Consider the following 23,865-nt stretch of genomic DNA (forward strand, 5'->3'; position numbering starts at 1 on the left):
ATGCTCGTTCGGCAGCGGTCGAGCTGGATGTGGGCAGGTCCCGCCCGTTCGCCCGCCTTCGCACGCGCGGAAGCGGATCCTGTAACGCCTGGCTGGCAGCTGCTTGTCGTCCGAATGCAAAGTCCGCTTCGGATCCGCCTGAACGAGACCGCCTCGGTGCCTCGGCAATGCCAAGCGTCCTTGTAGTGATACAGCAAGTGCTGATCGCACAGCAGATAGAGAGAGGAGGCGAGAGAGAGAGAAAGGCCGAGTCGGTCACTCATCGCCGAGGACGAATTGAGCCTGCTCGTCGTCGTCCTTTGCGTCGCCGCGCGCCCCCCCGTCCCTTCCCCTGCGCGGCGCATCCCGGCTGGCCGCACCATCGACCGACGACCGCGTCGAGTCGAGCGCGATGCCGCTCTCTTCGGTGTCTTCCCCGCCCAGCTCGGTATACCTCGCCCTCCCGCTCGGCCCTCTCCCCCCGCCGCTGCCGCTTCGTCTCGAAACGCCGCTGAGACCGAGGCGACTCAGGACGGGGTCGATGTGAGGTCGTACCGCCTCGTACTTTGCCCGCACCCATTCCGACGCCTCGTTGAGCAGAGCCTCGAGCTCGCCGCTGGGAACGGCGTCGTGCTGCGCGAGCCCCATGCCGTGCCCCGAGCTCGTCGAAGGCAGACGCTGGGCGGCGGCGGCTGCGGCGGCGGCAGCGGCGTTGGCTTCCGCCTTTTCCTGAGCCGCAATCTTCTTGAGCACGTCCTTGACCGTCACCAGGCCCGACAGTCGGCCAAACCTCGCGACGAGGATGACGCGGGGTCCGAGTTTCTTGAAAAGATCTGCGAATCAAAGAACGACGCGCGCGAAGAAGCAAGAGGGAGAGAGAGAGAGAGAGAGAGAGAGAGCACGCCAGAGCCGGTCAGCCAGAGGCAGAGCATGCAAGGAGCCTGCCTACGCGGCGTGCACTCACCCATGACCACCTCGAGAGCCATGGCCGGCTGGACGATGAGCGGCGTCTGGTCGATCCAACCGGCCAGCTCAATCACATCCTCGTCGCCCTCGCCATCGACGCCTCCGCTGGCCTCGCCCAGGCCGTCGTCGGGACGACCGAGGCCGTCTGCGAACCCGTCGTCATCATCGCCCATACCGTCCTCGCCCAGCTGCCCAATCAGACTCTCGGCCTCGCGCTGCCGTCTGTCGCCGCTCCCGCCGGCCGTCAAGCTTGCACCACGCCCGAGGTGCTGCAGCATCGAAGCTGCGCGCCCGGTGCCAGAGCCGTGCGAAGCCGCTGCCGTCGTCTCGTTGGACGGTACGTCGTTGAGGTCGTCGTTGGGCCGGAGATGCGCCGACAGGTCGCCATCGTCGCCGTTGTCGATCGGGATCGTAAACATGCAGATCGTCTGCGGCGACAGCGCCCGCGCCCGCCTCGCCTTGGCGATCGCGTAGCGCAGCTCCATCTTGCCGGCGTATCCGAGCAGCGTTGCGTCGTTCCGGCTGGCGACGACGGGGAAGCCCTTGTAGCTGGCCTGCTCCAGCTTGGCCTCGAGCTCGGAAAGCGGCATGCCGTCGGCGTTGAGCGTCACAGGGTCCGTCTTCATGACGTCGTGGACCGGGATGCCGAAGGCGTGCTCGTCCTTGTCGAGGAAGGGGTAGCCGCTGAACTTGATCATCTGCTCGGCGATGCCTCCCTTTCCAAAGTAGTCGCCGACGCCCTTGGTGATGCCGACGACGAGCATGGTGGGCAGGATGTAGGTGAGGGCGCCCGTCAGCTCAAACATGATGACGACCACGGCCACCGTGATCCGCGTGACGCCGGCCAGCGCGGCGGCGGCGCCCAGGAAGGCGTAGGTACCCGGCGTGATGCAGGGCACGTCGGGTCGGCAGGCGGAAAAGAGGCTAGCGTCAGGAAAGGCGTTGTAGAGCGCCTTGACGAGGATGCCAATCATCCGGCCAAAGGTGGCGCCGATGGCCATCGACGGCACAAAGATGCCGGCGGGCACCTTGCAGCCGTACGAGATGATGACGAGCGCGATCCGCAGCACCGTGGCGAGCAGCAGCGAGTTGACCATGCGCCACTGGGCCCACGACTGGCAGAGGTTGTCGTAGTCGCCGCCGCCCTCGCACTCGCGGAAGAGGATCTCGAGCGACTCGGTCATGTCGATCCGGAGGAACTTGTTGCCGTAGCCGATAAAGGCCGTCAGGGCGGCCAGGACGACGGCCTCGGCGAGTCCGTGCTGCGCCAGGTTGCTCCGGCGGAAGCTCTGCACCTGCAGGTTGTACTTGATCACAAACGCGCCATAGAGACCGCCAAAGACTCCGATGATGATGTAGAAGAGGATCTCGAAGTAGTGCCAGTCGCGGTCGTACGACACCTGGAAGAGGACGAGCTTGCCGGTGCGGAAGGGGTTGATGAACGACAGCGTGACGGTGGCGGCCAGCGCGCAGAGGAAGCTGCGCCACATGGTTGAGGCCGGGAAGTTGTGCGCCATCTCCTCGAGCGAGAAGAGCACGCCGCCTATCGGCGAGCCAAACGCCACAGCGACGCCGGCAGCGCTGGCGGCCGTCAGCAGCTCGCGCATCTTGGCCTGGCTGCGGTTGAAGCTGCGGAAGTAGCCCGCCACCACGTTGCCGATGCAGCAGGCCACGTGCACCGCGGGACCCTCCTTGCCGACGCTGAGGCCCGAGGCGATGGCGAGGGGCAGCGTCAGGCTCTTGATGGCGAGCGTGCCGAAGCCGAGGTAGCCGTTGATAACAAAGCCAGCAAGGATGCACTTGATCTCCGAGATGCCGCTGCCCGCCGCATAGGGTGCGAACGAGCGGACGAGGTGGGCGCCGGTGGCCGCCAGTAGGCAGGCAAAGACGAGGTAGACGAGGAACGCGGGCACCGTCCAGTGCGACCACGGCACCCAGTCCGTGCACGTCTCGCTGAGGTCCATGGCTGGCGTTGAGACCTCTTCGGCGCGGGAAAGCAGCGACAGTCCGCCGCCGAGCCCACGCCGCACGACCTGCCTGCCCGTGTCGAGGAGAAGATCGCCACCGGCATCGTCCCAGCGTTCGACGAGCCGCGCCGTGAGGTTGGCCGCCGTACCAGAGGTCGCCGCTGTGCCAAGGGCCGACTTGGTCGCATCAGCAGCCAGCGAAGGAGCTGCTAGCGACGCCGTTGCCGTCGTTGCCGCTACCGCCTTGGCGGCCGCGGGTATTGGCGCTCCTCCCGGGCCCGCCGGGTCCATCATCTCCCAGCAGCAGAATTTTTGGTTGAGCCACCAGCCCGACGAGCAGTAGCCCTGCTTGAGGTCCGATGCCCACTCTGTGGCGAGACTGATCATGCCCATGTTGAGGCCGATGATGATGCCTGGCATGGCAGAGGCAGAAGTGTCAGCGGCGACAGGCGGAGAGAGGAGAGAAGGCAGAGACGGGCTTGCTGTCAGCGTCCGGTCGAAGCCTGGCGCGTCATCGTGAAGTCGCAGAGCGCCGGCCGACTCACCGACCAGCACCACGACGCCGCTGTCTGTGAAGGCGCTGAGGGCGCTCTTGACGACGCCCCAGATGAGCCACAGCCTCCGACCCCAGGGCCCTCTGGACCACCACCTCGGGGGCAGCCCTGCTCTGCCGAAGCCGAAGCGGCCCCATGCGGCCTCGCCTCCGTTCGCGAGCTGAGCGTTGGAGAAGTAGATCGACTCGGCTTCTCGCTCCCGCGCCAGGCGGTTGCGCTCCCGGGTTCCATCGACGATCCAGTCTACGGTCGAGAACTGTCGAGCAGCGCAGAGGTAGGCGGCCGACGTCAGCCCCTCTTGAGCTCATGGCAGCGAGAGAAGCCGGAACTGCAGCCTCCTATCTGCTGCTACTTACGCTCTCGTACCTGCGGATCTCATCTAGTGCCTCGTCGTCTTCGTTGGCCCTGGCTGCGGTGGCATCGTTGCGCTCCGCTTCCGGGGCCCTTGGTCTCCTCCTCGAACCGGGTGGGAAGGTCGGCGTGGTTGGCGTCAGGCCTTGCGAGTCTGACATTGTCTCTCCCCCGTCCGCCAAGGGAGGACTTGATGGCGCTGCGGAGGAGTCTGAAGACTGTCCACGGACGAAGCGATGCGATGCAGAGGGCAAGCCGCCGAAGGTCGGGTCGGAGGAACGTTGGCGGTCGACGGATCGCTGTCCAGATGGGTCGGGGTCGCCGTGCTCGCGGCGTGGCAGAGAGAGCACCAGCAAGGAAGTTGTTTGGTAGCAGAGGGAAAGGCGGAAGCGCAAAGAGCGCGAGTGGTATGGTGGAGAGAAGAAGGCCTCGGCACAATCCCGGACTTCGGCAGCGCCGACGCACGCACGCACGCGGCTTCTTTGGCGGCGGCGTCCGCCAGCTTCCGCTCAAACGGCCAACGCACGGTGCACCCGCCCCACCACCCAACGACCCACACACCATCCCTCGCCCATTATTCCTACCCACCCCCACCGACCACACCTACGGCGAGCAGCAGCGGCAGCAGCAGCAGCTATGGGTCCGGATGTCTGGTGTTGACTAGCCCTCCGGCCTTGCCGCTCTCATACCGTCTCATCGCAAGGGCGCTTGATCTAGAGATGAGCCGACCCGGGCATCCTCTGGTCTGGCGTGTCGTATCAGGCCGGATGGGAACGGCTCGGCTTCCGACCGACTGCGATCTGGGACAACAAGGCACCGCCTACTGCCCTCTAGCTGCCTAGGTTGGCGCCGAGGTGGGGGGACGAGCCGTGATTGATGAAGCGCTCCAGCTGGCGTGCTGGCATCAGAAGCAACGACAGGGGCAGAGGCAGAGGCAGAGGCAGATGCTGTTTGCACCGTCTCCATCTTCGCCCGCTCAGCAGCATACATGCATGTACGGCCCTCTCTGGCCGGGGCGTAGCCGGTATAGGCAGCGACGCCGACCGACCGACCGAACGACCGACCGACCGACCAACCTTCAAGAAGCCAGCATCTGGTCGACCATCCCCGGTCTGCCTTCTGTGTCCCTCCATCAACGCCCTTGTCCTCGTCGTCACTCCCTTATCAGCAGGTCTACGCCGGCGGTGGACTTGACAGCCTCTTGTCCCCGACCTCCGCCCCCCGCCTAGTCTGTCAGTCCAACCTCTTGCCTTCTTGCTCGCTCCTCTGCGCAGCTAATCTCAAGCCCTGCCGCCACCCTTCGTCTCGGTCGTCGCCATGGCCAAACAACTGGCTCTTCAGCTGTCGCTCCTGCTGTGGCTCCTCTTCGGCTTCTCCGAAGGCAGCAGCAAGGTTGCCGGTCGGCCACCTTCCTTCATTTCTCGCCGCGGCTGGTCAGCGCGGCGGAGCGTGCCGCGATTCCTCCTCCTCCTCCTCCTCCTCTACCACGTCCTACGCCTTGGCTGCCTCCCCGCCTGGCCCTCAACGAGCATCTCTCTGCCCCGCTGGATCCGAGTCGAGGTCGGATCACTCGCGAGCAACCGCAGCATCAGGGTCGGCGGCAGCACGACGGGCACGACGGCCAGCTCCATCCCGCCCACGCCACCTCCAGGACCCGCGCTCCCAGGCACCGCCCCCCTCACGGCGTCGATGCCACCGCCGCTTTTGGTCCTGCGGCCCGTGAACCACTACGAGACGCGCAGCGACGCGCCGACGATGGCCAGCCAGTCCAACAGCTCGCGCGACAGGCCGACGATGCCCCCGATGCCCTTTGGATCCGTCAACGGTGCCTTTGGGTCGGTGCCCGGCATCGTCGGTGGCCCCCCCTCTGCGCATCGCAAGTCGGCGCTCAGCTCTCCCGCCGCCATCGGCACGCTATCGGCGTGCGCCTTTATCGTCGTGGCCGTGATCACGGTGCTCATCTTTGGCCTTCGACGCGCTCGGCGCGATCCCGTTCGGTACGGACCGCGGGCGGCCGACCCGGAGCATCCCGACGGACCGATCCCGCCGAGGAGCCGTGCGGCCGGCCTGACCAGAGCGGTGCTCGACACGTTCCCCGTCACCACCTGGGGTGCGCTGCGGGCATCCCCTCGAAAGTTGCCAGAGGGCAGCGTGGTGCGCCGCCCGCCGTCCGCAGACCAGCGGGCCGAAGTAGCAGCAGGCCACGCCGTGGCTGCCGTTGAGTGCGCGGAGCTGCCGCCAAACACACCCGCTGCGTTCGGGTTGGCCCACGGTCGGACAGAGGCAGCAGCGGGGAGCACAGAACATGAGGGACAAGCCGCCACAGGGAGCCTTTGCCGCCCGCCCGTTACGCTATCACCCGACGACGACCGCATGACGACGCATGCGACGACCGACGCACTGGCTGGCGAGCAGAACAGCTCTGGCCGCAGCAAGGCTTGGACGGGCAACGGGGCTCACGACAATGACGATCAAAACGATGACCAGGCTTGCACCGCGGCCATGGTAGCAGACGAGAGGACGGAATGGTGCGCCATCTGCACCGAGACGTTTTCGCACGGCGACGAGGTGAGGGTGCTCCCCTGCCTCGGTCGGCACCACTGTAAGTCGTCATTGCCGGCCTCGCTGCCGATGTGTTCTGGACTCGCCACCCGCCTACTGACTGCCTCGTCCTGCCCTGCCTGCCGACCGCCGTCAGACCACGTTCAATGCATCGACTCGTGGCTCACCATCAGCCCAATGTGCCCACTGTGTCGCGAGGATCTCCAACCCCATCCTCCGCCTCAAGACGCGGCCGGCACCAACGGCACCCAGTCCATCCGAGCCTCTGTGGACCGCACCGCCGAAAGGACCCTGGTCGAAGGACTGAGGTGACCAGCCAAGCCGTGGACCGTCGGATCAGCGGCGGGTCCTCGGCAGCGCGGCCGCTTGGACCGTGCCATGTTGCGCCCGAGGTGGTCGGGCCAGATGTCGAGGTGGTAATCATACAGTGCCACGGTGGCGTATCAACGCCTCGATGAGTGGTGAGACGGACGGTGATCCCGCATCGGACTGCGTGAGCGTGGGCGGCCGTACCGGTCGTCGCGTGGCCGATGGGCATCCCGGTCCCGGTCGCGATCTCTCTCTCGATCCCGATCGCCACGATCCCTCATCCTGTCCCCGTCCCTCCTGCCGCCATCGCGATCCCTCCTCTCGTCGCGAGGATCGCGTTGGGACGATCTCCTCTCATCCTCGTGCCGCCGTCGATCGCGGTCGTCGTACCTCGGCGCATCCCTTCCGCTCCCGCCGTCCCGGTATCGGTCTCGACCGTCGCTTCCACGGCCGCCGTTGCGATCGTCCCGTCTCGAGTTTGGCGCAGGCGGCGGCGAGCGCGGCCTCCTGTCCCGATCGTCCCTCCTCCTGTCGCCCCTCGGACCATCCTCGAAATCGAAGACCATGTCGCCGTCGTACCTCCTCCCGCCGCCACCACCACCGCCGCGAGCTCCCCCTCCCCCTCCTCGTCCGCCAGCGCCACCGCGCCCGCCCTTGCCATCGTAGTAGCCCTCTGGCACCTCCCTGCCCCCGTTGCGCGTCTTGATCCAGTCGCCATGGAGCTTGCTGACGCTCTGGCTAAAGTCGACCCAGATCCTGCGGTCGTCGACGAGGACGTTCTGCATCTTGAAGTAGGCGCGCTCGGCGTCTTCCTTTTTGTCAAACTCGATAAAGGCGTACTGGAGCGAGTCGCCGGTGCGCTTGTCCTTGATGACCTGGCACGACAGGATGCGGCCGAAGCGCGAAAAGATGAGCTCCAGGTCCTCGGACCGCGTGACTGGGTTGAGCTTGCACACAAAGAGGATGTTTTCCGGCGGCCGAATCTCGGCGAACGGCAGGTCGCCCACCATCTCGAGCGTCAATGCTGCGGCGGACGAGTCGGCCAGCCGGCGCGACTCTTCGATCTCGGCTGCATCGCGCGTCTCGTTGATGTCCTCGTCGTCTGCCAGCCGCAGCGCGCGCACCTGCTCCGGCGTCGGCGATGGGGAGCGAGATGGCGGGACGAAACCTTCTGGGTCCGGGAAGGGGTCCTCTGCGGGCGGGAAGGAAACGCGATGAGCGGCGACGACATGGTCAGCGGGGATGCAGCTGGATCACTGGACCGGCGATGCCGAAAGTCCACTCACCGAGCACGACGACATGCCTGATGCGGATGTCCTTGAGTGGCCGCTGCTTTTCGTCGGTGAATGCCTGGTTGATCTTGTCGAGGGTGCCGCCGGGCTCCTGGCCCTCGACGACGGTGCCAAAGGGCGCGTGCCTGCCGTCGAGGTAGCCGATGTCGTCCTTGAGCGTGAGGAAGAACTGCGAGCCGGCCACGAGGTCGGCGTCTTCGCCCGCGCCGCGCGTGCAGGCGAAGCTGACGGTGCCCTTGCTGCTGTGCTTGAGCGTCGGGTGCGTCTCGGGCGTGAAGTAGGGCGAGGACGACTTGGAGGACGAGGACGAGGGCAAGCGGGACCAAATCGACTCTCCACCCTCGCCCGTGTTTGTGGGGTCGCCGGTCTGGGCGAGAAAGTCGCGCTGCACCGAGAAGAAGGCGTTGAGCTTGTAGTAGTGCGCCTGGCAGAGCTTGAGGAAGTTGAGGCACGCCTTCGGGCAGAGCTCGGTCTCGAGGTCGATCTGGCGAGCGAGGGTTCGTCGCAACAGAGAAGAAAGAGGATCGGGGCAAGGACCTTGTGAGCTGGGAGGTGATGCGAAGGTGGAGGTGGGCAGCCAGGTACTCACCACGATATCGCCCAGTGAGGTCTCGAGGAGCACGCTCATTTTGTCGGGGCCGCGGTCCGCAGTGGGAGCCCGGAGGTGCTGCTCGGCTGCCTGAAGCAGATGACTCGCGGTGCGGCTTGCGGCTCCCAGGGACAAGGGAACAAGGTGGAATGGCGATGGAGGTGGTGGTGGAGCAGGATGAAGGCAGGCAGGAGGCCCTCATCTGCCTTTCTCTTGGCCTTTTGAGCCCTCGGCGACGCCCTTTCCGATTCCCGACGGTGTCCGGGAGGGTGCAGGCGGACGGCGACGCCTCCACCTCTGCCAGCCCGCCAGGCCGTTGCGTAGCGTTGCGTTGCGTTGCGTTGCGTTGCGTTGCGTTGCGTTGCGTTGCCTCACCTCTTCCTCGCCACCCGTCCCCTTTGTCGAGGATCCTTCTTGACCAGATCATACACGTCTTGCTCGGGCCAGGCTTCTCGTGCGGCCGGCGGCGCAGCTCATGGCCTTGACCACGCTCATCTACGGGACGCTGCATCCGCGCACGTCCCCCTCCGCCCGAGCTCGGCCGCGCAGTGGCGCAAGCCCCGGCCGGGTCATTCCGCCTGGCTAATCGGACTCAAGCAAGCAAGGCGATGCTGGCAACCGCAGCGTCTTCGGATGGGTGCCAAGGGGGGCCGAGCGCGGAACCACTCAACCTCGAGGCGCTGTCCTGAACAATCGTTCGCTGTGCTCTTGTCCCTTCATCAAAGGGGAGCAACATGGGCGTGGCCCGATTCGCAACCGTCCGAGCCCTCTTGGGACCACGCAGCCTGCATCTGCCCGGGTACAAAAAGCCATGGCCTCGTCCAGCTCCTCTGTGATTGCAGACTGTCGCCGGCCCTTGCCTGTCCTTCCTTCCTTGAGCCCTTCGATCGATTCCAGACCTCCTCTCGGCATGTCGGATCGTTTCACCTTTAGCTTCACTACTCCAGCACCGCAAACGACGCCGGCCAGCATGTCTGAGGCCCTCGTCAAGACCGAAGACGGGCACGCCGGCTCCCCCAGTAGCCTCGAGTCGTCGTCGTATGCCTCGACGGCGCAGGAGCACACCCAGCTCATGGACGAGGTGAGCTCGCAACGGGAGCCTGGGCGCATCCCATCTGGACGATGCTGACCATGCCACGGCCCCATCGTCCTCCTCCGCTTCGAGTTAGCTGCGAGCGTGTGGCGCGTCGCTCGACGTCGATGTCCCTCGCGTCGCCATTATTGGCAACCAGTCTGCTGGAAAGTCAAGTCTCATCGAAGGCATCTCTGGGGTAGGTCGAGTGACTCCCTCTTCCCTGCGCGCCTCGGCCTCGAACGACGACACATCCACTGAATCGCTGCTGGTCGTCGATGCAACTCCTCTTCTCAGATCACGCTCCCTCGGGCCAAGGGTACTTGCACGAGGTGCCCGATGGAGATTCGCCTGTCGCCGTCAACGCAGCCCTGGCAGTGCCTGGTCAAGCTGCGCCTAGAAAAGGACGTGGATGGCGCCTTACTCAAAGACATCAAGGAGACTCCCTTTGGTCAGCCGATCAACGACAGGGCATTGGTCGAGGAACGGCTTCGCCGGGCTCAGCTCGCTGTCCTGAATCCTTCGAGTGATTCCACAACCTTCCTCTCTGCCCACTGCGACCTGTCCGCCAAGCCGCAGCTCAACTTTAGCACCAACCTGGTTTGCGTCGAGATCACCGGCCCCGGCGTGCCCAGCCTCTCGTTTGTCGACCTGCCTGGCTTCATTTCCAACGCCGCCAAGGGCGAGGAAGACAGCATCGACCTCATCAGGAACCTCGCCAAGGAGACCATCAAGGGCGGCAACTGCCTCATCTTGCTCACTCTTACAATGACCGAGGATATCCAGACCCAGTACGGCGCAATGCTCTCGCGTGAGGTTGACGAGAAAGGCGAACGCACCATCGGTGAGCCCCCTGTCGGCGAGGACGAGCAATCACTGGATTTCCGCGTCTAACCCGTGCATCTCTGTGTCACACCCTCCGCAGGTGTCCTCACCAAGCCCGACGCGGTGCAGGAAGGCGACCTCGGATACTGGCAGGACGTGCTGCTGGGCCAGGTTCAGCCGCTACGACACGGCTACTTCGTCGTCAAGAACCCTTCTACCAAGGATCTCGATGAGGGCATCACTTACGGGGAAGCCCGAGCCAAGGAGCGCCTGCTCTTCCAAAGGTCCGAGTGGCTGTCGCTGCCGTCCTTGTCGCGCGAGCGTCTTGGCACTGAAAAGCTAGTCAACCGTCTAAGCAGCCTGCTGGAAACCTTCATCCGCAAAAGGACCCCCAAGCTGACCGAGCAGATCCGCAAGAGCCTCAACGACGTCCAGGTCAAGCTCGATGCCATGCCCACCGAGATCGGCCAACACGAGGCGATCGCGCATGTTGACAGGCTCTGCCGCGCCTTCGCCAGCAAGCTGCAGGACTGCGTCGCTGGTTCCATCAAGGATCCAGAGCTGATCCAGAGTCTTCGGCGCCGCATTTTTGCCCGCTTCAGGAATCGCATCCGGTGAGCGTCGGGCTGGGATCGAAGACTCTGATCGCCTTGTCAAGGGGACTGTCAGCTGACTTCGCTTCGATGCTCGGGGCTTCCAGCTTGACCGCGCCCATCATTCTTCCCGTCACCGACGAGGAGCGGGAGGAGCACGACGAAGCTTGCGAGTCTTACACGCCGCTCGAAGACGATTCACTGGAGGACATTTGTCAGAAGATGGACGATCTCTTCGAGGGCTTCCACCTGGAAGACGACACGCATGACCACGAGGAAAGCGATGCCGTCCCCGAGATCCTCACTCTGAGCGATATCCGCCGGAGGAAGGAAGAGTGAGTCTTGACCTGCCTCGCCGAGCCGGAACACGGTGCCCAGCGCTGACCAGTCCCTATGCGCCACAACCAGCTCGATCACGCGAGAGCTTCCGGGCAACACGCCGTACCCTGTCAAGGTGGCTCTGATGCAAAGCTCGATGAAAGCATGGAGGGCCATCACGACTGCCTGCTTCACGGCGACGAAGGCACTCCTGCTCGATCACGTCAAGGAGCTCATTGGCCTGCATTTCGGCGAATACGAGTCAAGCCCGCTAAGGTCACTGGTCACGTAAGTGCTGCACATCCACCTCGCTTGGATGGCTCGTCATCGCGACGGCGAGAACCTTGCTGACGGTTCATGGCGGGCACTTGATGAATCTCTCCTCGGACGTAACACCTTCGAAGGTCGAGCCTGTGCGAGCGGATCGACGAGCGCGGTAGGATCGCCTTCACTGCGCTCATGCAGATCATTGATTTCGAAGAAACGGTGGACACGGCCAATCTTCACTACTTCGTCTCGACTCGCGCATCGATGGTCGAGGCCCTGCAGAATCGTCGAGACGACATAGTAGGGTGAGTCTTGATGGTCCAGAGAATTCATGGAGGACATCTGGCGACCTTGCAGCCATCTGATCCAGTCACATCCCCCAATCCGCCTCAGAACCGAGGAACGCGAGCAGGCCGACGTCGACTACCACAAGCAGCAGGCAATCTCGCATCTCCGCTCGGCCGGAATCAACGTCGAGCTCAGCGCGCTCGTGCGGCTATCGGAGGCGGGCGAGTACCACGAAGAGCTCGAGCTGTGCGCCGAGATGCTGGCCTACTGGAAGGTGGCCTACAAGAGGGTGATTGACATGGTGCCGGGCATGCTCGATGTGCACTTTGTCCGCAAGGTCGCCGACGAGGCCCTCGAGTGCCTGCACGCCAGCCTCGGCATCCAGCAGAAGGACGCAATGGAACGCTGCGTCAGGTATCTGCAGGAAGACGACGGCATCGTCGTCGCGCGCAACGAGCTCAAGGCTCGGCGCGCCCGTCTCCAGCAGGGCCTCAATGCGATCTGCAGCTTCGAGACGCGACTCCGCGCCGCCAACTGAGCACCCTCGCGATGGCTGAAGTCAGCAGGCCTGACTCCCAATCAGCATCGCGTCCACATGCCAAAACGCTTCAACAGCGACCGACTCGACCGCGCCGCCGCCGCAGTATCGACGTGCGGCAACCTCGACCGCACCCAGCGGCATAGATCGCGTTATCAGATTCTCCCATCGCGCAAGTCAGACGTCTTCAACAGGCGTCGACGTTACACTGCGCCACCGACGACCGCATCCCAGACGTTGTGTCCTGTCGTGTCTCTCGACCAGAATCCAGATCCGAATGATGGTCTGAGCTTGACCTCCGCCGCGAGATGTGGCGACGAACGATGCCGCGGCCAGCGCCCAGGCGGTTCTCGCACCTAACGTCGCTATCGGCAGCTCGAGACAGATGACCAGATCGAACCATCTGTGCGCTTCGGTCTCCCACCACCTTGCATCTCGGCGAACTGACTATGCATGCGTGGGCGGACGAGACGGGATGGGCGGCACGCGACGGACAGCGGCGATGGTTTGGAGTCGTTGAAATCGCCAGACGACGAGGGTGGTGGTACATGGTGCTGCTGCCGCAAAAGTGTTTCGTAGAGGGTCAAGGCGGTCGCTCTCGAGTCGCGCTCAAGGTCGTTCGACTATGCTCGGCTGCGCTTGTTGCGCTGCGTCGAACTGGAGGCGCCAGATCCGATCCTGTCGACAAAGCGCAGTCGGCGGCGTACGGCAAGATGGCGGTGTAAGTCATGCGATACCGAGCTGCGATGCGCCGGCTGGGGAACATGCTGCTTCTACTCACTTTTTCCTCGAGCCGCCTCGACCACCCGCAGCCTGGTCGTCCCAGCCGTCAAGATCCATGCCGTCTGCGCCGGCCCACGCGGCCCTCTGACCCTTGCCGCCAGCGCCCTCCTGGGCCTGCTGGAGGGCGAGGAAGAGGGCCTGGTTGTGTTCGTGCCTGACGGCAGCGCCTGCGGCCTCCTGTGCGCGGATCCTCTCGATCTTGGCCTCGAGGCTCTTGAGCACTCCATCGGCCCTGCCTCCCCATCCCTGGAGCTGCGTCAGGAGCGCATCGATCTCTGCGGGGCCGCGAACGTCTCGGCCGATGACGGCGTCGACCTCGAAGCGGGATCGGATCTGGTTGAGCTTGCCGCCGACGAGGCCGGCGTAGATTGAGTCGATGATGAGGTCCTCGAGCTCGCGCATGTCTTCGGTGGCCAGGTTGAGCGAGGCAAAGAGGGTGGCGTAGGGGAGCACGCGGGTGCCCGATGCGAGGGAGACGAGGGTGAGCTGGCGCAGCTTGAGCAGCTGAGCTGCCGTGAGCTCTGGAAACGACGAGGGGGACGCGGTGTAGTCGGGCAGGGTGCCGTATGCAAACAGCTCGAGGAGGCGGTAGAAGTGGGCGTACTCTTCCGAGGTGCGGAGCTGTGTTGATGGAGGGGATGGACAGCGATGCGGGGCAAGGAAAGGCGGGTTCAGCTCTGGCTGCACGGGCCGAGCACCTGGGCGACTAGACGGGCCATTGACTCACCTCTGCGACGCCCGGCACGTCAAAGAGCTCAGCAAAGGCGTAGACGTCGTTTGCCTCTGTGACCTGCTGGACGAGCTTTGCAGCGGCGGCGCCACGCGGCTTGGTGGAGCGAGCGAGGATGAGGAAGGGCTCGAGCTTGGAGCCGGAGCCAGAGGGGGCGGCCGATGCGCCCGCAGTGGACGGGGCAGGTGCAGGTGCCGCCATGATGAAGGCGTGGGGCGGCGGAAGTAGAGGTGCAGGCCAGCGATGTGGATGAGCCGAGTGGGTGGCTGTAGCCGATTGGTATGTTAGTCGGAGCGAGGGATGGTGGTGGTGGCGGCGGCGGCGGCAGGGGAGGCGAGGTGGTCGAGGAGGGAAGGTAGGGTGAGGGTGGAGGGCCTGACGGGCTGCTGAGCTGTGCGCACGGACAGACAGAGCAGCTTTGAGCTCCCAACCTCTGCTGACCCCCAGAATTTGTGGACAAGGCGGGGCCTGTTTTCACACCACCACCTCCTCCAATCTCGCCACTGGCCAGCAGCCTCAGCCTGCCGCCGTAGAAGCACCGATCGACTGCTTATCCATCCTACTCTGCGGCCTCACACGCAACTCCCAACGCTACACCCAGCCTCGTCACCATGTCGGCAGACAGCGACTCGGACCTCACTGAACTCTCAGACGCGGCGCCCCCCACACCTGGTCGGCCCCAGACACCCAACGCATCCCCCGACGACGCCCCTCAGCTCGCTTCTGGAGAAACATCAGCCCCCAACGCACATACAGGCGCAGCTCCTTCCGCGTCAAAGGCAAAAGGCCGCACCTCGTCCCGCAAGCGCCCCAGGGCCGATCCGACCGATGCCGCCAGGCCAGAGGACAACGCAGATGCCGCCCTACCCCCCACACTCAACTCAGAGGCCACATCGTCTCCTGCTGCAGCCGCATCCACGCCGTCAAGGGACGTACGAAAGAGCGCGAGGGAGCGTCGTCCCTCGTCCAAGCTCCGCGAAGCAGACGACGAGCAGTCCGCCTCCTCCCCCGCGCCACCTGCCAAGTCCGCCACAGCCGGCAGGGCCAAGAAAGGAGCTGCAAAGGCTGCCGAGGCGGATCGCCCGGCAATCAAGATCAGGATCCCGAGATCCAAGGCTAGCCGCGAGCAGAGCCTCGAAGGCGACGCCGTCGCTGACCAGGCAGCGGGCGGCCCAAACGATGCCGGCAGTGGCCTCACCGCTGTCTCGGCGGTCCGCGCCTCAGATGACGGAAGCGAAGAGGGGCCTGCAGCGCCGGCGACGAGGCGGGACGCACCCTCCTTCACGCCTTCGGACGATGAAGGCGTCAGCAAGCCCGGCCGTCGGGCCACCAAGCGATCGCGCCCCTCGACCAGCGGCGTGGCAGCAGAAGCCGCCGGATCAAAGCAAAAGGCCAGAGGGCCTCGCAAGAAGCCTCGCCTCATGCGCAGCGACGACGAAGCCCAACCCTCCAGCGATGAAGAGATGCCGGATGCCGCCATCTCGGAGTCTGACGGCTCCCTAGTCGGTGACGAAGACATCGACGACGACGACGATGCGGGCGACGAGTTCATCGACGACTCGCGGCCCAAGAGCAAGCGAGGCGGCGCGGGGACACGATCCAAAGCCCCTGCCAAGGGCGGGAGTGCGGCCAAGGCGACAGGAGGGGCTGCGGCCAAGGGCACGGCATCACGCACTTCGACGGCGGGGGGCAGCGCAAAGTCGACGCCGACGACGGCACGGAACGCCTACGTCAAGAACAAGGCGGGCGCCACGCCGAGCAAGACGTCGGGCCTGGGCGCCGGCGCCGACAAGCTGCGGGCCAGCATCGATTCGGCGCGCGACAAGGCCGCCTCGACCAAGGCCGCTTCCAAGCTCAACCCGAACGCGTCCAACTTCGTGCCCAAGTCCGGCGGCGGCGGCGGCGGCGGCGGCGCCAAGGTGTCGACGCCCGGTGCGGCGGGCGCAGGTGCTAGGCCAGCCAAGCCTGGAGGCGGCAAACCTGGCGATACGCAGTTTGGCAAGAGCATCATGGGATGGGACCAGCTATTCGGCTCGCTCGGAGGCGGTGGCGGGAGCGGGGCGGGCGGGACGTCGACGCCGCCCAATGCCTCGTCCAAGGCGACCGGTGCGTCCACTTCGGGTGCCAAAGGATCCAAAACGGCAGCAGCAGCAGGAACGGCGGGTGGAGCAGCGGGACGATCGCGACCGGGCACGTCGAGCGGGGCCGGGGGACCCGGTGGCGGCGGGTCGAACCGCATCCGTCCTCTGCCGCTGATGGACTCGGCGTCGCCCGACGAGCTCAAGCGGCTGCGCCAGGCCGAACGCGAGGCCAACCTCGACACCGACCAGTGCTTTGACCTCCTCGCCCACGCCGAAATCATGATGGCCTTCGAACACGACCTCATCTCCCAGGACCGCAAACTCGGCATGGCCCTGCGCCCCAGCAGGTTCAAGGCCGGTCTCAACCTCCTCGTCCCCGGCAAAGGCGGGCAGCAGACGTGAGCCAACATTGGGCCCGTCTCCTGTCCCTCGGGAGCATAGGAGCGCAACAGCAATGTACGCCTACCACCATTTGCCATCGAGCGCGCTAGCTCAGCCATCGTCATGAGACACACACACACACACACACGCACGCAAGCACCCTCCTTGCACATGGCGCCGCTTGTTGATACCGCACACGCCTGTCCCATCGAACGCTGCAGCCAGCAGAGAAGCCGCTGTCGGCAGACGCCGTCAGCGTCACTGCGGGCTGATGTGGATGATCGACTGCTTGGTAGAAGAGGAAGAGATTCGGGAGGATAGGGCGTGGGAACGGCAGGGCTACAGTCAAGAATTTGGCGGAGGAGGAAGAGGGACGTGCGAAAGTTGCCGGGAAACTTCCACAGCTGTGGTACGGGGCAACGTCGAGGCCAAGGTTGGGAGCGAGTCAGGACGAGGGCGTCGTCTCCTCGAGCAGCAAGCCGCGCTAGGGCACTCGTCCCGACAATCCCAGCGAGCCTCGCTGTTCGCCCCGTCCGAGAGCCTTGCGGTAAAAGGCAGAGCGGCCGCCCGACCCAGAGCAGGGCATGTCAGCCTGACTCAGGTACGGACGCGTCGTGTTGCGTCAGGCGCCTAGTTGGTCTCGGCGGTGCTGGGAGCAGCAGCGGCGGGCTGGTTGACAGTCTGGCGGCTGGTCTGGAACGCGGGCCTGAGGACCTTGGAGTAGACCATCTTGGCGCCCTGGGTCTGGGGCAGCATCAGCCAGACAATGGCCAGCGTCTTGATCGTGTACCACCAGGGAACGTAGTAAAGGATGACGGTCGAGAAGCTCTCGAGGAAGGTGAAGAAGCCGAAGACGACCCAGTAGGTGAGCCACTGGATGTCGTCCTGGGGCTGGGGCGTCTCGAGCGCCTTCATCGAGAAGTAGGCGGGCAGGAAGAAGCCGACGACGTTGGTCAGGAAGCCAGCGAAGCTGCGAAGGCGGGCCGGAAACGGGAGGCAAGCACAAGGCAGGAGACGGGGGAAGAGTCAGAGGATGCCCATGGCTTTGTCGCGCGGTCCGGCCCAGCGCCGTACTCACATGTTGAAGAAGACGAGCTGTAACAGCCAAGGGGCAAAGCAGACGGAGGCACCGGTGCGAGGCAGAAGAGATGAGCGAAGTCCTCGCAGTGATTTTTCGACTCTTCGCTGTCGAGGCATGCCTCCCGGAGGCGTTGTCACCCGGGAAAGCCGTCGCCAGCTTCCAGGGTGGCACGGTGCGACTCGGAAGCCTCCCGATGAGACCACCGCTTTTGCGCACTCACCAGGACGAAGAGGCCGAAGGCACCAATGGCGGCGTACGCCTTGGGGACGGGGACGGTCTGCTCAAACTTGTTGAAGAGAGGGTACTTGGAGAGCTGCGGGGCGCGCGAAGTGCGCGGGAATAGTAGGGGTACGCGCTCGACATCAGATGGGGTCCTAATCTCGGCGCGATCCATCACCTGCAGCACGTGGAACGATACTCACCTCCTTGTCGATCTGTTTGAGATGAAAGCAGAGTCAAAGGCCAAGTTCGTAGACAAGGCACAAATAGGCGGTATCGGCAGGCGGGTACACAGAGATAAGGGCAGCTCGATCGTCAGCGAGAGCTGCGCCGCGGGCGGCTAAAGCTGCATCGCACTCGGGGCCTCGCCAGCGCGATCGAGGGCGATGTGCAACGCGGCTCGGGGAGGGATACTGACCTGGGCGACGTAGTACTCAGCCTTCTGCTGAACCTGCTGTGCTTGGGCGGCCATTTTGAGGGATGGAAACGATTCTCTCGTAAAAGGGGGATTGCGTTAGGGTGCGGATATCGTGTTGAGACGGTGGTGATCCGTTTTTGTTCGTCAAGAGGGGGCGGCAAGGGTTGCGTTCGTCAAGGGAGGCAGACGTGTGATGGTGGTGGTGACGGGACAGGCGAGGGAAGGTGCGAGGGGTGCGACGACGACGAATCAGGGAGCGGGCGGGTACAGGGTGCGATGGGCCGCACAGCCAGGCCAGGCCAAGGGCAAGCCAGAGGGCCAGAAGGGCAGGCCAGGCAGGGCCGAGAGAGGAAATTCGCGCGGCGATGACGATTGGGCTGGGGCCTTCAGTCAACCTGCCGTCGTACCTGCCCACGGGGAGGCCTTCTGGCCTGCCTATCCTGGCTGGCATGACCGTCGACTGGCCGTCTGCCTGCTCAACCTGGCCTGCCCCTCTGCAGGCAGCCAGGCCAGGCAAGCGCAGGCAGGCAGGCAGGCAACCTGCAAGCCAGGCTACGGTCAGAGCGTGAATCCGATGCTGGCCCAGAGGCCGGTCTGGCTTGGCCTGGCAAGCGTCACACGGGCGGGGCCGCGCGATGCTTCTCAGCTGGCCAGGCGAGGCAGCGCCTTGCCCTTGCCTGCTCGGGCCTCTTTCGCTGCTTCTCGCGCAAACCCAGCCTCGGCTTGACTCGCCCCTGCGCTGCGCTCTCTGGCCTGCCCGCGCGCACCGCCTGCTGATCTCCCCCTTCTTCTCGCCGCTTTCCCATGCCGCGTTGGCCCTGCCAGCTTCAAATCTCGGAAGCCCCGTCCAACACACACCGCCGCCTTGCTTGCTGGCCACCAGTCGGACCGATGCGATGATTGGGCTCGCAGTGGCTCTCAGACGGCCTTTCCCAGCTGGCTTTCGACGGCCAGCGATACGACAATCGCCCCCGCTCGCTCGCTCTGTTCCCTGCCTGTTCTCTGATCTCTGCAGAGGTTGTTGGCGAGCAAACGGACGATGCCATGATATGCCAGTACGGGCAATCGCATGACTGATGCGTCAAAGGGCCCACGAATCGCCGAGGCTGTGCTGCGTCGCACCGTCATCCCCCAGGGTTGCGTTCATCGGGCCTGGTCGTGATCAGCCCAGAGCGAGTCTGCGCTGAAGCCTCTTGGCGAAGACCAGCGATGCGCCTCTTCAGCTTGCTCGTGTCCAAGGGTCTTGCCCTGACCCTCTGTGACACCAACCATGCCAGGCCAGGCCAGGCGAGAGCAGGCGTCGGCGAGCGAGCGGGCGGTCGCGTGTATCGGCGGCCTTTGATTCTCGGCCGGGAAAGTCAGGATCAGAATGGATGTGGAGTCGATCAGCCTTTTTCGACTCGACCCGGGAAGCGGCGAAGCGGAAGGAAGAAGCGGGCAGCCAAGCCTGGCAGGCCCCCGGCATGTGCCGTAAGAAGACAGGAAGAATTGGACGCTGACCGGCCTCAAGGTGTGGCAACCCCTCGAGGCTTCCCCGCATCCTTCTCCCCTCCCTCGCTTTCGACCATCATCACCATCACTGCCAACACTCCCATCGTCCTCGCTCCCAAGCACTGGCGATCACCGCTCTTGAAGCCGTCATCTAGACTACCGTCCTGCTAGCCCTCTCCCCGGTTGCACCTCCCCACCTCAGCGCATCCAATGTTCGGCTCAGCCACCCGATCTGCTCAGCGAGCCGTCTCGCAAGCCGTTCGCGCCGGAGCCCTCCCCCGCCAGCAGCCGCTTGCACCGCACTTCTTCTGCGTCGCTGCCGCTTCGTCGTCCAGGATGGCCTTCTCCACTTCGCAGAGGTGGGCCAATGCCAAGACCGAGCAGGTCAAGGACGAGCAGAATGCCGCCTCGGGTGAGGCCATGGGTGCCACCGACAACAAGTCGGCCGACGGCGCCGACGCCGAGGGTCTCCAGGCCCAGCTCAAGGACAAGGACGCCAAGATCAAGGAGCTCACAGTGCGTACCCGATCATCGTGGCACTCAATCTCCTCTTCGGGCTGAACTCGCGCCTCGGACTGACCTGTCGTTCCTCCCCTTCCTTCATCCCCGCAGGAACAGATCCTTTACGGCAAGGCCGACTACCAGAACTTGCAGCGGCGTTCGCAGGAGGAGAAGTCGCAGGCCGGCGACTACGCTGTCACCAAGCTCGCAAAGGACCTCACGTCGTCGATCGACATTCTTGCGCTCGCGCTGAGGTCGGTCCCTGAGGAGCTCCGGACGGCGCCCAAGGACCTCGACCCCAAGGAGCCGCGACGCGTGATCGCCGACCTCTACTCTGGCGTCGAGCTGACCTCGAAGAGCATGCTGGACATGCTGCGCACGCACGGAATCACCCAGTTCGACCCCACCGGCGAGAAGTTTGACCCCAAGCTGCACGAGGCGCTCTACCAGGCGCCCGTGCCCGGCAAGGAGTCTGGTACGGTGCTCGAGTGCAGCAAGCTCGGGTACAAGATCAAGGACCGCCTGCTCCGTGCCGCCGAGGTCGGCATCGTCCAGTAAAGACGGACACGTCCCCGTCTACCTCGCCCTCTTGCGCTCGCTCGCTCTGGATGCACATGTATCGGAGACGAGCGGCGCCGTCGCCTGTATATATCCCTGGGCGCTCTCGCTCTGCTGCGCGGCGGTCCGGCTCAGCTCAGCTCTCGGCCTTCGCTCCGACTCTCTCCTCTGTATTTGTTTCTAGGCAAGCATCGCGCCCTAGACTAAGGCGCCCTGATCCCTCGCTCCCGCACGTAGCTCGCACGGAGCCCTTTGACGACGGAGACGTCGACGAAATCTCACAACACCACTGCTCATCCTTCCAAAGTCTTCCGGCCGTGCGCGCTGTGGACTGCCACCGCGGCTGGCCAGGCGTCCTTCCCTGGCTGTCCCCTCTGCTGCATCGAGGCGGGTACAGAGATTAAGGTTGCGCCACGCCGGCCGACCTCTCCCACGGCCTTTGCGGGCGACAAGCATCTCCTTGCTACGGTGCACCGATTCCAGCAGCTCCATGGTGCGTTGCTCCCGATCCCGATGTGCTTAGCGCGTCGTGGCTCACGCGTGTCTTTGGCGTCGGCTGCCGGGTGTCTCCTGGTGCTGGCCATCGGACCCGGTCTTCTCGCCAAGAGGGAGAGGGGCGTGTCTGCAGACAGGATGGCTTGGCAGGCCACTCGCACGAGGCAGGAAAATTTTTCAGAGGGGGCGCACCGCGAAATTCTCGCTCTCCCTTCGTGTGGGCCGGGTCGGGGGTCGGCCCAGGCAGGCAGGCCGGGGCAACATCGGCTCCTCCGCCAGCCAGGCCGCCCACGCGCAGCAGGCTGGGAAGAGGAAAAAAAGTTGGCGCCAGCCAGCCAGCCAGGGTGCGATGATGTGCAGGCTTGCCTGCCAGGCGTAGGCAGACCAAGAGGACCAGCGAGAGGGGGCCCATCTGGCCACCGCGCCCATCACGACTCCTCCTTTCCTTCCACCAAAAACATCAAAAAAACACCAAAAAACACCACCATCTCCTCCCTCCCGTCTTCGACAAAAACCCTTAAAAAAACCAAAAAATCCAGAGGTTCGCTCGGACAGCTCATTGGCACAAAGAGTCCTCGATCTAGGCCCTCACCAAGTCGAAAAAAGCCAGGTGAGTGCACGGTTGGCGGCGGATCGCGAGGCGAGGCGAGGCGAGGCGTGGCTTGGCGTGGCGCCGGGGTGGCGATGGACGCCAGGGTCATGACGGTGGCGGCATCGACCTGCGCAACGGCGACGAGCGAGAGATGTCAAAGACCGCCAGCTCGTCAAGACATGCCTCGAGACGCGGAGCAGAAACGCTGGCCAGAAAGGCGGGGCAGCCTATCCGATCTCGTCTATCGCGGCAGACCGTCCCGGTCAAGCCTACAGCGGGCGCTGGCACCTCGGTCGTCGTCGGCTGCGCTTCTCAACGAGACCATGTCTGGCCGTCATCGGCCAACCAACAGGCAAGCTTACCGCCCTTCTCGCCACCGTCATCTCGTCTCCTCCCTCTCTTCCTCAGAAAAACAAAACCAAAAGGCAATTTTCTCACCCCCTCTTTTCCGCTTTCTTTCAAGGTAGTCCGATCACGTTCGACCTTTCTTCCTTCACTCCTTCACGCCGCCATCCTCGAATCCTCCTACTCTCCTCTTCCTTTCGCCACCCAAAAAAAGCAACCCTAAGCTTTACCCCTCCCTCCTCACCGCCATGTCTGCCACCAACTCTCCCGCCGCCGCCCCGGCCGAGGCCGTCCCGGTCAACTCCACCCCTGCCGAGCAGCCGGCTGCCAGCAGCAACGACTCTACCCCCAACACCTCGCTCTACGTCGGCGAGCTCGACCCTGCCGTCACCGAGGCCATGCTGTTCGAGATCTTCAACATGATTGGCCCCGTCGCCAGCATCCGTGTCTGCCGTGACGCCGTCACCCGCCGCTCCCTCGGCTACGCCTATGTCAACTTCCTCAACTCGGCCGACGGCGAGCGCGCCCTCGAGCAGCTCAACTACTCGCTCATCCGCGGCCGCCCCTGCCGCATCATGTGGTCCCAGCGCGACCCCGCCCTCCGTCGCACCGGCCAGGGCAACATCTTCATCAAGAACCTCGACGGCAACATTGACAACAAGGCCCTCCACGACACCTTTGCTGCCTTCGGCAACATCCTCTCGTGCAAGGTCGCTGTCGGCGAGAACGGAAGCCTCGGCTACGGCTTCGTCCACTACGAGACCGCCGAGGCTGCCGATGCCGCCATCAAGCACGTCAACGGCATGCTGCTCAACGACAAGAAGGTCTACGTCGGTCACCACATCCCCAAGAAGGAGCGCATCGCCAAGATCGAGGAGGCTCGCTCCAAGTTCACCAACGTCTACTGCAAGAACATTGACCTCGAGGTGACGCAGGAGCAGTTCGAGGAGCTCTTCACCAAGTTCGGCGAGGTCACCTCGTGCGTCCTCTCGGTCGACGACGAGGGCAAGAGCCGCGGCTTCGGCTTCGTCAACTTTGCCAAGCACGACGATGCGCAGAAGGCCGTCGACGAGCTCAACGACTCCGACTTCCACGGCCAGAAGCTCTTTGTCGCCCGCGCCCAGAAGAAGTCGGAGCGCGAGGAGGAGCTGCGGAGGTCGTACGAGGCCGCCAAGAACGAGAAGCTGTCGCAGTACCAGGGCGTCAACCTCTACCTCAAGAACATCCCCGAGTCGTACGACGACGAGCGCCTGCGCGAGGAGTTTGCCCCCTTCGGCACCATCACCTCGTGCAAGATCATGCGCGCTCCCTCGGGCGTCTCGCGCGGCTTCGGCTTCGTCTGCTACTCGGCCCCCGATGAGGCCAACAAGGCCGTCGCCGAGATGAACGGCAAGATGCTCGACAATCGACCTCTGTACGTCGCCCTCGCCCAGCGCAAGGACGTCCGTCGCCAGCAGCTCGAGGCGCAGATCATGCAGCGCAACCAGCTTCGCCTCCAGCAGCAGGCCGCTGCTCAGGGCATGGGCTACCCCGGCCCGGGCATGTACTACCCGCAGCCTGGCTTCCCTGGCCAGCCCGGCGGCATGGTCCCGCGCCCGCGCTACGCTCCGGCCGGCATGATGCCCCAGGGCATGCCCATGGCCCCCTACGGCCAGCGGCGCCCGCCCAGTTCCCCGCTGGCATGATGCCCCAGGGCGTAATAACTTCGTATAGCATACAT

The 23,865-nt window shown here is 64.6% G+C and overlaps 9 protein-coding genes across 9 annotated transcripts in view; 5 read left to right on the forward strand and 4 right to left on the reverse strand.

The window, feature by feature from the left end:
* Positions 1 to 255: 255 nt before the first annotated feature.
* Positions 256 to 3,978, reverse strand: PFL1_02278 (uncharacterized protein; the record flags this gene model as incomplete). The annotated part of the gene is made up of 4 exons (XM_007879791.1): positions 256 to 812; positions 944 to 3,325; positions 3,458 to 3,722; positions 3,823 to 3,978. The coding sequence occupies 4 exons, from the start codon at positions 3,976 to 3,978 to the stop codon at positions 256 to 258; spliced, it is 3,360 nt and encodes a 1,119-aa protein (XP_007877982.1).
* A 1,156-nt stretch (positions 3,979 to 5,134) lies between these two features.
* On the forward strand, positions 5,135 to 6,691 carry PFL1_02279 (uncharacterized protein; the record flags this gene model as incomplete). Its single annotated transcript, XM_007879792.1, has 2 exons — positions 5,135 to 6,419; positions 6,516 to 6,691. The coding sequence occupies 2 exons, from the start codon at positions 5,135 to 5,137 to the stop codon at positions 6,689 to 6,691; spliced, it is 1,461 nt and encodes a 486-aa protein (XP_007877983.1).
* A 351-nt stretch (positions 6,692 to 7,042) lies between these two features.
* Positions 7,043 to 8,608, reverse strand: PFL1_02280 (uncharacterized protein; the record flags this gene model as incomplete). The annotated part of the gene is made up of 4 exons (XM_007879793.1): positions 7,043 to 7,195; positions 7,252 to 7,880; positions 7,975 to 8,464; positions 8,570 to 8,608. 4 exons carry the CDS (start codon positions 8,606 to 8,608, stop codon positions 7,043 to 7,045), a joined length of 1,311 nt encoding a protein of 436 aa, XP_007877984.1.
* A 772-nt stretch (positions 8,609 to 9,380) lies between these two features.
* Positions 9,381 to 12,470, forward strand: PFL1_02281 (uncharacterized protein; the record flags this gene model as incomplete). Its single annotated transcript, XM_007879794.1, has 8 exons — positions 9,381 to 9,650; positions 9,739 to 9,840; positions 9,939 to 10,485; positions 10,567 to 11,080; positions 11,167 to 11,394; positions 11,468 to 11,665; positions 11,782 to 11,949; positions 12,038 to 12,470. 8 exons carry the CDS (start codon positions 9,381 to 9,383, stop codon positions 12,468 to 12,470), a joined length of 2,460 nt encoding a protein of 819 aa, XP_007877985.1.
* Positions 12,471 to 13,093: 623 nt separating this feature from the next.
* Positions 13,094 to 14,184, reverse strand: PFL1_02282 (uncharacterized protein; the record flags this gene model as incomplete). Its single annotated transcript, XM_007879795.1, has 3 exons — positions 13,094 to 13,148; positions 13,252 to 13,874; positions 13,981 to 14,184. The coding sequence occupies 3 exons, from the start codon at positions 14,182 to 14,184 to the stop codon at positions 13,094 to 13,096; spliced, it is 882 nt and encodes a 293-aa protein (XP_007877986.1).
* A 410-nt stretch (positions 14,185 to 14,594) lies between these two features.
* On the forward strand, positions 14,595 to 16,466 carry PFL1_02283 (uncharacterized protein; the record flags this gene model as incomplete). The annotated part of the gene is made up of 1 exon (XM_007879796.1): positions 14,595 to 16,466. One exon carries the CDS (start codon positions 14,595 to 14,597, stop codon positions 16,464 to 16,466), a length of 1,872 nt encoding a protein of 623 aa, XP_007877987.1.
* Positions 16,467 to 17,075: 609 nt separating this feature from the next.
* Positions 17,076 to 18,217, reverse strand: PFL1_02284 (uncharacterized protein; the record flags this gene model as incomplete). The annotated part of the gene is made up of 5 exons (XM_007879797.1): positions 17,076 to 17,415; positions 17,524 to 17,540; positions 17,747 to 17,839; positions 17,949 to 17,960; positions 18,164 to 18,217. The coding sequence occupies 5 exons, from the start codon at positions 18,215 to 18,217 to the stop codon at positions 17,076 to 17,078; spliced, it is 516 nt and encodes a 171-aa protein (XP_007877988.1).
* Positions 18,218 to 19,864: 1,647 nt separating this feature from the next.
* Positions 19,865 to 20,713, forward strand: PFL1_02285 (uncharacterized protein; the record flags this gene model as incomplete). Its single annotated transcript, XM_007879798.1, has 2 exons — positions 19,865 to 20,170; positions 20,267 to 20,713. The coding sequence occupies 2 exons, from the start codon at positions 19,865 to 19,867 to the stop codon at positions 20,711 to 20,713; spliced, it is 753 nt and encodes a 250-aa protein (XP_007877989.1).
* Positions 20,714 to 22,393: 1,680 nt separating this feature from the next.
* PFL1_02286 (uncharacterized protein) overlaps positions 22,394 to 23,865 on the forward strand; it is a gene marked incomplete at both ends in the record, with an annotated part of 1,986 nt that continues 514 nt past the window's right edge. Inside the window, one exon of the mRNA XM_007879799.1 lies at positions 22,394 to 23,731. Coding sequence (XP_007877990.1) covers positions 22,394 to 23,731 — 1,338 coding nt within the window. The remainder of the gene's footprint in view (positions 23,732 to 23,865) is intronic.

The sequence above is a fragment of the Pseudozyma flocculosa genome, assembly GCF_000417875.1.
Source record: "Pseudozyma flocculosa PF-1 unplaced genomic scaffold scaffold00006, whole genome shotgun sequence".
Classification (NCBI taxonomy): Eukaryota; Fungi; Basidiomycota; class Ustilaginomycetes; order Ustilaginales; family Ustilaginaceae; genus Pseudozyma; species Pseudozyma flocculosa.